The sequence below is a fragment of the Suillus paluster genome (assembly GCF_016628075.1).
Source record: "Suillus paluster strain FC165 chromosome Unknown EDB91scaffold_37, whole genome shotgun sequence".
Lineage (NCBI taxonomy): Eukaryota > Fungi > Basidiomycota > Agaricomycetes > Boletales > Suillaceae > Suillus > Suillus paluster.
Window position 1 is genome coordinate 287,521 of NW_024537597.1, and position 11,691 is coordinate 299,211.

At 47.9% G+C, this 11,691-nt stretch overlaps 4 protein-coding genes across 4 annotated transcripts; all 4 read left to right on the forward strand.

The window, feature by feature from the left end:
• Positions 1–17: 17 nt before the first annotated feature.
• On the forward strand, positions 18–2,881 carry EDB91DRAFT_1329597 (Mak10 subunit, NatC N-terminal acetyltransferase-domain-containing protein; the record flags this gene model as incomplete). The annotated part of the gene is made up of 15 exons (XM_041325326.1): positions 18–173; positions 221–288; positions 337–462; positions 523–750; positions 800–914; positions 971–1,020; positions 1,071–1,376; positions 1,427–1,498; positions 1,553–1,729; positions 1,778–1,909; positions 1,965–2,169; positions 2,219–2,298; positions 2,346–2,521; positions 2,602–2,623; positions 2,759–2,881. The coding sequence occupies exons 1-15, from the start codon at positions 92–94 to the stop codon at positions 2,879–2,881; spliced, it is 1,962 nt and encodes a 653-aa protein (XP_041175829.1). The 5' UTR covers positions 18–91.
• An 89-nt stretch (positions 2,882–2,970) lies between these two features.
• Positions 2,971–4,008, forward strand: EDB91DRAFT_496886 (uncharacterized protein). Its single transcript, XM_041327473.1, has 2 exons — positions 2,971–3,113; positions 3,175–4,008. The coding sequence occupies exon 2, from the start codon at positions 3,330–3,332 to the stop codon at positions 3,903–3,905; it is 576 nt and encodes a 191-aa protein (XP_041175830.1). The 5' UTR covers positions 2,971–3,113; positions 3,175–3,329; the 3' UTR covers positions 3,906–4,008.
• A 2,128-nt stretch (positions 4,009–6,136) lies between these two features.
• On the forward strand, positions 6,137–7,717 carry EDB91DRAFT_1141650 (DNA glycosylase). Its single transcript, XM_041319020.1, has 5 exons — positions 6,137–6,642; positions 6,703–6,893; positions 6,951–7,085; positions 7,137–7,302; positions 7,364–7,717. Exons 1-5 carry the CDS (start codon positions 6,184–6,186, stop codon positions 7,544–7,546), a joined length of 1,134 nt encoding a protein of 377 aa, XP_041175831.1. The 5' UTR covers positions 6,137–6,183; the 3' UTR covers positions 7,547–7,717.
• Positions 7,718–8,729: 1,012 nt separating this feature from the next.
• EDB91DRAFT_1141665 (uncharacterized protein) lies at positions 8,730–10,992 on the forward strand. Its single transcript, XM_041319021.1, has 12 exons — positions 8,730–8,914; positions 9,064–9,121; positions 9,179–9,211; positions 9,361–9,437; positions 9,494–9,536; positions 9,595–9,753; positions 9,885–9,923; positions 9,973–10,065; positions 10,114–10,180; positions 10,234–10,380; positions 10,442–10,609; positions 10,660–10,992. The coding sequence occupies exons 1-12, from the start codon at positions 8,897–8,899 to the stop codon at positions 10,781–10,783; spliced, it is 1,026 nt and encodes a 341-aa protein (XP_041175832.1). The 5' UTR covers positions 8,730–8,896; the 3' UTR covers positions 10,784–10,992.
• The last annotated feature ends 699 nt before the right edge of the window (positions 10,993–11,691 follow it).

Here is an 11,691-nt window from a genome sequence, read left to right on the forward strand (position 1 = left end):
ATTTCAAACTCCGACAACATCTTGTCACTACTGAGTGCAGTCTGAACTGATACTCTGCTTTACTGACGTCGATTGCCGGCTCCGCGGCCACATGAAGTACGATCCCCTCGTGGACCTTCCTGGCGGCGACAATTTCCATGACGTGACGGCGTTATTTGAAGATGCTGCTGAAGGTGACCAGAAATGCTTGTGTTAGCCTACTTGCCTACTCATTGTCTAGACATGGAACCCGGGGCTCTCGTGCTGGCTGAAGGGTTTACTCTGCAGGATGCAATGTCGTCGTTCGAAGTAAATTTTCTTTTCTTAGTCTAAATCATCAACTAATAATGTCTCAAGATAGGCGAACCACGCTTCGACAGCGGCTTGGCGCTACTGGACAAAACTAAGCCTTCTTTCAATCCTCTCGCCCCGCTTACTCCGGAGGAAGTATGCTGGATCATTGATCGCTCGTTTTCCTGCGAGGTAAATCAGAGACAGCGTGCACTTATCCACATATATTCATTTGTCCTGTCTGGCGCCCAGATGGAATGGCACTCCGGTTACACTCTTTCGCAAACCATATTTTCATTCCTTTATGTTCACTCCTTGAAAGACATTGATCCTGATCTTATCCCCGGAGGCTCACCGCCACCCTCAGACAACTTGCGTCCGCCAGAGCTAATCTCAGTCGTTCTAAGGGCGGCTGTGTTCGGCCTTCTCAAGTGTTGTGACCTGTCCTGGAGGGAGCTAAATAAAGGGAACGTGCACGATGTTCGTCAAAGTACCGCTTGAGTTGCTAGCTATGCTTATCTGTGACCAGGCGGAGGACTGGCAAAGCGAGAAATGTGATGTTGCCCTCTCCGAGGCACTACCCGTCAAATACGTCTGCAAGGTGCTTGATGAAGCGTGTCATTGGCTTGAGACCTCGGCCAAAGGTGTGAAATGGCCCCCATAAAACGTTCACCAGATGTTCATGCGATGACTACCATAGTTCAGCAACCCTGGAAAGCTATGCTTGTGGATAGATTAAAGTTTAGGAAGGTTTGGAGTGTTCCATTTTTTTTAGACGACAGCTTGCTAATTTGTGTCAGTCGCTGATTGAGTTGTTTGAGACACAATTGTCTCAAGCTCACTCCAATTTGCTTCCGACGATGATCAATCTAAGCCTGCAGTTACTGCATCCTATCATGACAGCAACTCCGTCAGAACCTGCGCCAGACTCTCCGGCCCGTCTTGCATTTGATCCTCATTTTGCTCGTGTTCTTGTGTCGTTCATCCCCTTGCATGTCATAGAGCTACCCGATCAAGCTCATACATGGGCTTCGCTGGAGGGGCTGTTGACTTCGCTGAAGAACGTCAACAATCTGGCAAACACGGCTGAACTGTCGACATGGGAGGTATATACTATCATTGCCCTTCCGTTCATCGGCATTAAAACCAGTACCAGATTGCTGGTCATCTACAGTTGTGGTGTCCACGATCCCATAGTCGGTTTCCATACGTGCGTTCAATCACACAGGCAAGTTATTCTTGCACGACAATCCACCCGGTCGTGTCTCATGATAACCCCTAGTCTGCGTTCTGGGACGGCGTCCTTGTACTCAATAAATTTGCGATGAAGCATATCGTAGTCCAGTTTTTCCGTGAAACCCTGGACACTTCCTACGACGGCTTCACACAAGCTATCAGGACAAGGTGGCAAGGTCCGGCGCCTCCACCACTTGCACACATTGAACGCACCATGACGCAGGTTTGTTTGAAGTTACGATTCTCTGTATACTTGCTAAAGGCAAGACAGATAATGATGGCGCACATCAAGGCGCTCTGGTACAACCCACCACGGCGGCGCCGATTCTGCGCAAAGTCGCTATTTGACTGGCACGACCTATTCGCTGTGTTAATGGATGTGTCTGTGCACCTTGCGCCCTTGGTGAGTGTAGTACTGGAAGTAGTGCCCTCTAGGCTCAGTGGACGGTGTTTCTTAGCAAGACCAAAAGCATGACCACGTGCGTCGCGCCAAGATGGCCGTGCTGATGTATAGGCTGTCTGTAATCCGCGAAGTTATTTTATCTGGATTCCAACTGTCCCTTTACACAAACGAAGAGCGTGTATTTGCGTACTGGTATGTTGTGCAGGTGCTTGAGATGCACTTGGCCTGCATAGATCAACTTATGCCAGGCATGTCGCGTGGTATGTAGTTCGATATCTATAACGGCTCGAACTGATCCTTCTCATCTAGGCTCAAATGCCTACTGCGAGCTGAGGTATCAGTCGCAATTCCTCACGGCACTACAGTCTCTCTCAATCGCTGTCTTCTCTGTGAGTAATGGTGAATTTCATTCGATCTGGATCTTGACTCGGGAAAGATCACGGTCAAACAAACGACCTTCTCATGGCGACGTACGAGGCTCAACTTCTTGCGGCGCTACAAGTGGGCTTTTATGCCCGAGTATGAAGATCTTGATCTGCAGCCGTTCGGACATCCCAGCTTCACCAAATTTGCTGCTGCGTGCGAGGCCATGCAAAAGGCAAGCTGTTCACAGTAACTAGAGAGAAGTAACCGTTTAAATCGATAACAGGATAATCAATACCTCTCGTTGGACAGTATCGCACTTGCCAGAGAAGTTTTATCGTGTTCGTTAACGTCACCCTGATGGCTGGGCTGGACGATGGAGCGAAGAACGCAAAAAGGTGAGAAAACGTCTGGTTGCACGTACTGCAGATTCTGATCTCCCGCAAGTTCGTCCAGAAGCTCCTGGATGTATGCATCGATTTACAGACACAACTCCCTTCGACCGAGCAGCCCTTGACGACATGGGACGCGAAGACTTTTAAGTGGGATGTGGATGTTCACCCCTGGTTTCCAGTTATCTCTGGATCCCCTCCAGCGCCGCCACGATAGATTTGGTGCTGTTCTTTACCCGCTGAGGTTCCTACCATTTCCGCCACTAGTAATATGATGTTGAATCTGAGTGTGACGATCCGATTTCATCATAACGTCCTGCAAGGGTAAATTTTTGAATCGCAAGGGCCCTTAGTGACAGTCCGCGCTGAGACCCCTATCATCATCAGTTTGCAAACTGACTCCGCCTCAGCTCGTCGGCTTCTTTCTGCCTCTCCTGTCCCCTCGCTAGGTACGCACGTTTATAGGTTTGTTGATGGTGTTCTGATGTGAGTCTCCCGTTGCCACGCTAGTTATCTGAATCCGAGTCTTTACGCCACATATAGGCACTTGGGGCGTATCTGAGGTTTCTCCAGTTTGACGCTATCCAGTTTCACCTCTCGCAAACCAGGTCTCCTCATGGCCTCTACTTCCAACGGTGAAAGTACCCGGCAAGAAATGCATAGAAATGCCCCAGCGTAGGGTCCACGCATCATCCTTCTCTCGTTCACATGTCTCTCCCGTCAACGTCGAAGAACCCGGCCGCAGGTTACCCCACATCCATCAGCCGCCAGTGGAACTGCTACAACAAGTATTCTTGCTAGTTAACGACGTGACAGACTGTCCCAGTATCTTCTCAGTTGGAGAGACTGCCATTTTGGTCAATATTGCCAGCCCTCCCCTAGTCCTTACCAGGGTGTGCCACCGTTGGCGAGTTGTTGCACATTCAACGACAGGGGTCTGGTTGCGTATCCAGGTTGCACTCCCTGAGCGAATTGAACCATTTCTTCCATATTCCTTCCAGTGTTGGCTTGCCCGCTCTGGTAGTAGGCCCCTCATCCTTCGTATTGTTCAAGTTCCACTCCAAATCCACCACACCTGCAGCACACACCCTTGGCCAATGCCAGAGGCAGGGTCCCGACTTCTTGATATCCTCCTGTCTGAGAGCAAGCGTTGGGAAACGGTGGTTGTTATGTCATCCGATGTGCACGACTGGGGTCGTGACTTCGACACACCTCAGTTGAGTACCTTGGAGTGTTGCTAGGCAAATTTCAGCAGATTCAATGCACCTATTTTTTCTCGCCTACGCATCAATTACCTTGCGCACACCCCAAACAGAGAGCTGCACATTCCTACTCGCAAAAATCTACGTCATCTCCACCTCCAGACCGTTTCCCCGGTTGATACATGCCACACTATAGTGATGTTCCCTAATCTGGAGACCGTCGTTCAGCCGACTTCATCTTCCCATGTTACGGACATTGACTCTGGTAGGAGCACCAAGAAAACTAGAAGTTGATTGTATTTTGGCGGTCCTGAAAGAGACGTCTTTCCACGTGCCGACGATAGACTTTCGGAAGGACACACCGCTAAGGAAGGTTGATATGAATGATATTGAGCGGTTGCTCTCAGTTGTGGGGAAGGTTACTACGGACACACAACTGCGCAAAGTTAATATGAATCGTATTCAGCGGCTGCGGGGGAGGTTACTTTTTGTGGGTAAGTGCTCTGCCACATCGCCTTTCGTCGCCAATTCTGATACCCACTGGTTTGAAGCAAGTTTCTAGATGAGGCAAAGTTTACATGACTACATAGGGCGAAATCGAAGCTACCTTCGAGATAAGTACCCACCAAGTACGCGCTGATGAATTCTACTGTATTTCGTTACTTGAAGTTTCACAAATTCACATCGAGTTTGGGTTTGGGTAATGTGACAACCTTCAAGTAAGCAGCTGCCCACCTCAGGCAGCGCTTTTCGGTGCCTATAAAGGTCTAAGAGACCCGGTTTCTATGTGATGGGAAACTAGTCTCTGAGACCCACCCTCCCGCCATCTAATTATAGTTCATGCCCTCACATTGTCATCATCGCTCTCAGGTCTAAACGTTTCTTCTTGCAGTCTGTTCCAGTAAATTCAGAATTCTAGCGCTCGTAACTCCCGTGAGCGTGATGATATAGACAGTGCCAGTCGATACTGTCATAATAATATATTAAATACATGACAATTGTCATGTAATGGTAATACATAAATGTTGTGAGTGGTCTGGGCTTGCAGGCTGTAGGAGTGATATATCAGCGCAGATGCTCCCAGCAGGTACCAGCATCAGCTGATACATCAGCACAGATACATCAGCGCAGATCCTCGCGGCAGGTACAGCTGACAAGAGTGATACATCAGCATCGGTCCTTCCAGTAGGGCTGTAGGAGTGATACATCACCGCAGATCTCCCTGATCCCCCCAGTAGGTACAGATGACAAGAGTGATACATCAGCATCGGTCCTTCCAGGGGCTGATACATCACCATAAAACAACCCAGTAGGTAGTACCAGCACTGACTGATACGTCAGTGTGAACCCTCGGCCCTCAGCACTGCAGACTGTTGGACTCCGAAGGATCCGAATGATGAGTTGAGCTGTCCGAAGGATCCGAGATGTCAGTGCGAGCGCAATAAAAGGAGTGATGGACGAACGACGCTTTGACGTCGGTTCGTACCAGTCATATATTCCGTCTCTCGATCGTTTTATTTTTCGTTTCCATCCTACGTACTATAAAGTTACGAGCTGGTCCATACGAGCATCTCAGTTCTGACTACAGACTCGAAGGACGGTGAAGTATTACTGCTCCTTGAGGAAATACAGAGAGTCATCAAGTGGTAGGCGAAATGGTGTGGAAAGATGGTGGAACCGCAGCCGTCTTTGCAAAACCTGCTCATCAAGAAGGGGGTCTTGCATATGCAGCATAGCAAGCTCATATCCAGCTCGCAGTGGTCAAACATGTTCAAGAACTTTGGGTAGCTGTTCCCTCAATTGTAGAATCTCAGCTCCTTTCAGACAATGAAGAGAACACTGCGGAGACGTCTGATGTATTACTGACCATAGAGTCCCACCTGATGACATTATATAATGATGTATTACTGCCAATGTGATGACTGTCCCAATGCTGATGTATCATTGCCAGTGGGATGTGATGTATTAAGGTCTGCGGGATGTGATGCATCATTGGCAGCGGTACCTAGTACCAGTGACACTCCATCGAGTTTATGTATCATTGTTCCAGTGATAACTTGAAGGTCAGTTTTGATACATCAGAATGACACCAGCAGGTGACAGTGCTGTGATGAATGATGATGACTTGGTACAACAAAATACGGAGATGAAAAGATGTTGGTGTGGCACAAACAGACATTAGATGACTCCGAATGATTCGATCGGAAGGAGATAAATCATGTGACTGCCGTATTTGGAGAATGTCACGACTCCGAGTAACTGAGAGCGTAAGTACTAGTGTCAGAGTCTGGCCTTCCGTAAGTCCATTGTTGTGATCATGTCTTCGCCGCCTCGACAGGTGTCGAGGCCTACTACCAGACTCTCGGCGCGCGCAAGCCCATATCATAGTGCAGTCACTTTGTATGAAGCCGGAAATGCGGATCAGCCGTCAACGTCAATGTCTTCCAGTCTAAAACCGTCGAAGCGTATCAAGCTCGAGGTCGAATCCAAGTCCACAGACGTCTTAGACCCTGGAACACCCTCCACGAGCTTACGGAAGACGTCGCGAACTTTAAAGCTAGAAGAGCCGGTATCTGAAGAAGATACGGACTCGCGAGTGAAGTCCAAGTCCTCCAAGAAAACTAAACCAATACCACAGTCTCTGGAGACCCCACACCCTGCTCCACCACGCTGGAAGGAGGTGTATGATGCAATTAAAGCAATGCGCGCACAAACTGTCGCTCCTGTAGACACGATGGGGTGCGACCGAGCCCAGCACAAGGAGGACGATCCAAAGGTTGAGATTTTCTAAAATCCATGCAGTCTCATCCGATGACGTTCTTACTTTTTATGACAGAACCGACGGTTTGCTACACTAGTGTCTTTAATGTTATCTTCCCAAACGAAAGATGAAGTCACAGATGCAGCTGTTGCGAAGCTGCGAGCTGCCGTAGGAGGCACACTATCCGTTGCAGCCATCATATCTGCAGACGATGCTACAATCTCAGATGCAATAGCGAAAGTTGGCTTCTGGCGACGGAAAACTGGGTCTGTTCATTTTTTCCATGACAGGGTGAGTGGTTATATTCACATCTTCTATCCCAGGTATCTCAAGAAGGCGGCTTTACGGTTACGGGATGATTTCGATTCAGACGTACCAAAGACGGTGGATGAATTGTGCTCACTGCCAGGAGTCGGACCTAAAATGGCGTTTCTTACGCTTCACGTGGCTTGGAATCTGTATCTAGTGGTTTCACTACATCTTCGATGAACTGGCTAACACACTTGCAGCAATCTCGGTATTGGCGTGGACGTGCACGTTCACCGTATCACGAACAGGCTGGGGTGGCATCAACGGCCCACCAAGAAGCCTGAAGAAACGAGGCTGAATCTTCAGTCGTGGCTGCCCATCGAGTTTCATCGCGAAATCAACCACATGCTCGTCGGCTTTGGTCAGGTAGGTTTACGTTCGAGCTTCTTAGAGTCTCGTGGTAATCGAAATCTCTTTTGCTCAACAGACTATTTGCGTCCCTGTGGGGCCGAAGTGCGACTCATGCACTTTGAGTACTGAAGGACTGTGTCCAAGTGCCCGTACAAAAACCCCGAGAAGCCCGGTGAAGCGGAAGAGACGATCTTCTGCAGACCCTGAGTGCGAGTCTGGACCTAAGATGGATATTGCAATTGAGTTTTCTGGTTCATGAAGAATTCGTGACTATATTTTCTTCGACCCCCCACCTAGCGATACATGCCTATATTTTGTATTTTCCAGATCAGTACTATAATCACTCTGCCAAACTCATAGCTGATTCCCAAGATCGACATGCTTGTCTCGAGCAGAGGAGACAATTTACGTTAGACGCCGTGGGTAATTTGGGGAGAAGCCTGATCATGGAATGCAAGTTGCACAGGTAGTTCCAGCCTGAGAGGCAACAAGTCTTGTCTTCAGTGAAGTCTACCACTCTTCAAGCTATACTGACAACCTCAACTTTGATCACACATCTTGTTTCGAGGGCCTGGCTCATATTCATTGGCAGCTTGATTTGTACAGCCCTTCAAATCGGCGCTGCGTGGACCTCCACACGTAGTCAAAGTTACCAGTCTGGCAGGTGAGTGCTCGTGTTCGCGTGTTCCTTGCTAAAGTTTCTCTGGTACTATTCTGGTCATCCCCTTGTCACTGATCTTCGACTTCGACATTCGTGGAGCTCTTTATGTTCCCTGGCGCTCTATCATGGAATGGTTGGTATAACGTTACTTCCGCCATCCTATGTTCGGGGCGAGACATGTGTGCACTGTGTAAGAGCTTTCTGACGTGCTCAAGAAATTATTGACGCTTCGACCTGCAGCTATTACGGCACCGCCGGCCCGCGGCCATGGTTAAACGAAAGATTGTCGCACGCTCATCTTGCAGAACGTGCCCCAGGTAAGCTACTACTTGATGAGCCTCGAAGCAGTAAGCCACGATAAACCTAAATGCTAAGTACAGGTCGAGACTATCAATGAACCCACGATACCCACAAGGTTCTGCTGATATCGAAACGGGGAACAATGTGTAGAACGAGGTCCGACCGCGGAACAGTCCGTAGACATTGCCCCATGGCATCAGCTGAGCTTCGTATCAGAAGCCAGAGTGATGAGCGTTAAGCCGCGTTTGGCGCAGGCTGTGTGGCGGGTCTGCAAATGTTGCCAATGTTGCCAATGTGCCTATCCCGTTCGCCCATTGACGAGTGCGTTGCGAACTCGTGCAAGGTTGGTTCAAGTTCGATTCGCAGGAGACACTCGTTCTGATCAACGTCTGGGCTATGTACAGGTTAGTGCCACTTATCTGCGAAGAAATGAAGCACTGGCTGATCATCAGAAAACCCGTGAGTCTACCCAGGGTACTTCACGTCGATTACGGCGTTTTACATGACTTTATATGACTTTATATTCCAATATAAAGGAAAGAAGTTCTATATATGACGATACATCGTCATATAAGACTTTATCTGCGGCTCATCAGTTCACTGATGATGATGTTGTGATTTGCATCGCCTACTAACTCAGGGCTGTCGATGGCAGCAGTTTCATCTGTGAGATTGTTATTCCAGTAATGTATCAAGCTATCGCTATTTAATACATGGTTGGTTAATCTACGGGTCTCACCCACTCTTTCTAGTGATAGGCAAGATCTTGTCCATACTACACACACCCAATGTCGATAACCACTATCACCCCAGAGGAAATTCAAGGTTTGGAGTTATACCTCCTGGCAGCGCCGAACATCAAATACATCAGCCGTGAGCCCTCCAATTCTCGAAATCGATATGCTGACCAATTATTCGAATGTGATATAGTTGCTGCCTTGACGGTATTTACATGGGACTTAAGTGAGTGAGCCCTCTTTGAACCTTTATTCTGGACCGTTGACAAGAACTCTAGTCCTGACTTTTCCTCATGAGGTAAGTTTTGCCATTGAACTAAAACCATTGCGGAGGTTCATTAGTGACAGGTTAGATTATGGGTGCGTCTATTTGAGCGTACGTATTGGCTAGCAATGACGGGGGCCCCTTGCAGAATACCAAATGGACGCTTATAAAAGCTCTGTTCTTTGTGGTGAGAGTATGAGTATGTATCAATTGGGCGTTTTTCCTGATGTTTATTCTACTCAGAATCGATATTTCGCACTTGGGACAGCTGTCCTAATGACGTTCTGTGAGCTGTGCACCGGAGCTTGGTGTAGCAAGGTATCAATGCTAATCGCCGATCGCAGTGACGTTCGACATCACACCGACGGAAGCCATGTACGTTATCTCGCCGTTCTCTTCTAGCTTGTGCTCATTCGGAACAGATGTGAGCTCAGACACTCTTAACCCCTATCTCTCCCTCATGGAAATACCAGGTTCTGCAAATACGTTCTTTGCTGTCATTGGTATGTAGTATACTCATCAATGGAATCCAGTCTATTGTATTCTGACAATCCCTAGCTTTGTTGCTAGTGGCAAACATCGAAAGTAAGCCATCTGAGCCATCTGACGTACCATACATTCATCAAAGTCGAAGTGATTCTCCAACATCGACTATACGCATTGTACAGATATGGTGCGCGGCAAATGCAAATAATTCCGGTTAATACTTAAATGATATCCAGACAAAAGAATTGTCCTCCCTGTGTCGGCATTGTTCATCGCGGTCTTCAGTGGTATGATGGTGATGGCAGTGGTCATATACCAGTATGAGAAGAGTAAGCTTTGTCAAATGTTCCTAAGTATCTGAACTGACCAATATTTAGACCACGAATCCCAGATCTTTGGGGCATGCTGTTTACTTGGCTCCGTAGATTGGCTGTATCTCTTTTGGTACTTACTTTCGTGGACTATCATCGCGACTCTCCCCTCATTCTCCTCCTCAGGGTACCAATGATGGGCTTAGACTTCGTTCTTGTCGTGTTGGCAGGCTACAAATCCCTTCAGCACTATTTCCAGATGCCAGACAAGACCTGGTTCGGTGCGCGTCTTATGCGTACCTTTGCGCGGGACTCGATTCTTTATTTCCTTTGGTGAGAGCACACGCAATGCAGCGAGTCATTTCTAATCCAAGTACCGCTTCGCTATTTCCAGTAACTTTTTAGTATACCTGTTCAGCACCTTGCTGGGAAAATTCGGCCCTGCTGAGTATTTTCAACTAGGCGCGATCACAGTCACAGTTATTCCACCTGTATCGGCGAACCGTCTGCTCATCAACATGTATGACTTGGCGTACGCCGAGCAAGTGAGAGACTCATTGAGGTCTGTCTTCCACGTCTATCCTCTGACGATTTATTTGACATGACGTTTAGAGTACATCACAAGAGCACAGAGCTCAAAGTACACCACCAGGACATAGAGTTCGCATCCATGAGTACGAAGGGTTCGCTTGAGGTATCATCGTTGGATGATATCATTCCTGCCAAGTTCACATAGTTGATTCCAAGATCGCGATGATTATCTCGAACAGAAACGACGATTTACATCGGATCCTGTGGGTGATTTGAAGAGGGAATACTTCATCTGCAAATACAGATCAGCGGCTTCAGCCTGAGAGACAACGATACATGTCTTCCTCTTTCAGTGAAGTCCACCGTTCTGATTGAAGTATGCACCAGTTCATACAATCCTTGGGCATCGGTGCTTGGATCCTCATGAGTAATCAAGGGTTACTAACCTAACAGGGCAATGGAAGGCATACTGCCGTGGCTGTGTATGAAGTTCTTACTAAATGAATTACCTCTAGTACTATTTTGGCCGTCCCCTTGTCCAGCTTGTGACCCAATCTTCAAAGTTCGTCGAGCTCTTTTTGTTCCTTGGCGCCCACATGACGATCCAGAAATGGTCGTTGACCTTCCACAATATACGCGCTTTCTGATACGCTCAGAAAATTGTTGACGCTCAGGCTCTCGACCTCTACTCGTATATGTCGCCGTTGCATTATTCTTGGACGCTGATAGACGTCCACGAGATTATCGCGCGCCCATTCGGCAAAACTTTTTCCAGGTAATGTACTAGGCCTCGAAGCAGTGGGCCACAATGAACCTAAATACTATATTATGTATAAGGCACCGGAGTCGAACCGGGAAACAATAAGGTTTAGAACGAGGTTCGGCCAGTGACTGCTGCAACACTGATTCCTGAAATTTTTAGACATCCCATCATGGCGTCAGGCGAGCTTTACTTATAACTGCCTCAAGGATCCAAGTGATCGCACTTCCTACTTACGCTGATCAGCAGTTTCAGACATACTGTGCAACGATTTCAATTGCATTTTGATTTACATAAATCATGCATGAAGTGACAGCCAAAGCTGCCGATGCTGTAATAACGCAGAAGAGTTC

Coding starts and splice junctions, on each gene's coding strand:
- EDB91DRAFT_1141665 (XM_041319021.1), top strand. Junction 9,212..9,360: donor GGTATTTACATGGGACTTAA/GTGAGTGAGCCC, acceptor CGTCTATTTGAG/CGTACGTATTGGCTAGCAAT. Junction 10,610..10,659: donor CAAGTGAGAGACTCATTGAG/GTCTGTCTTCCA, acceptor CATGACGTTTAG/AGTACATCACAAGAGCACAG.
- EDB91DRAFT_496886 (XM_041327473.1), top strand. CDS start 3,330: ATGCCCCAGCGTAGGGTCCACGCATCATCCTTCTCTCGTTCACATGTC.
- EDB91DRAFT_1141650 (XM_041319020.1), top strand. CDS start 6,184: ATGTCTTCGCCGCCTCGACAGGTGTCGAGGCCTACTACCAGACTCTCG. Junction 6,643..6,702: donor ACAAGGAGGACGATCCAAAG/GTTGAGATTTTC, acceptor TTTTTATGACAG/AACCGACGGTTTGCTACACT. Junction 6,894..6,950: donor TTCTGGCGACGGAAAACTGG/GTCTGTTCATTT, acceptor CTTCTATCCCAG/GTATCTCAAGAAGGCGGCTT.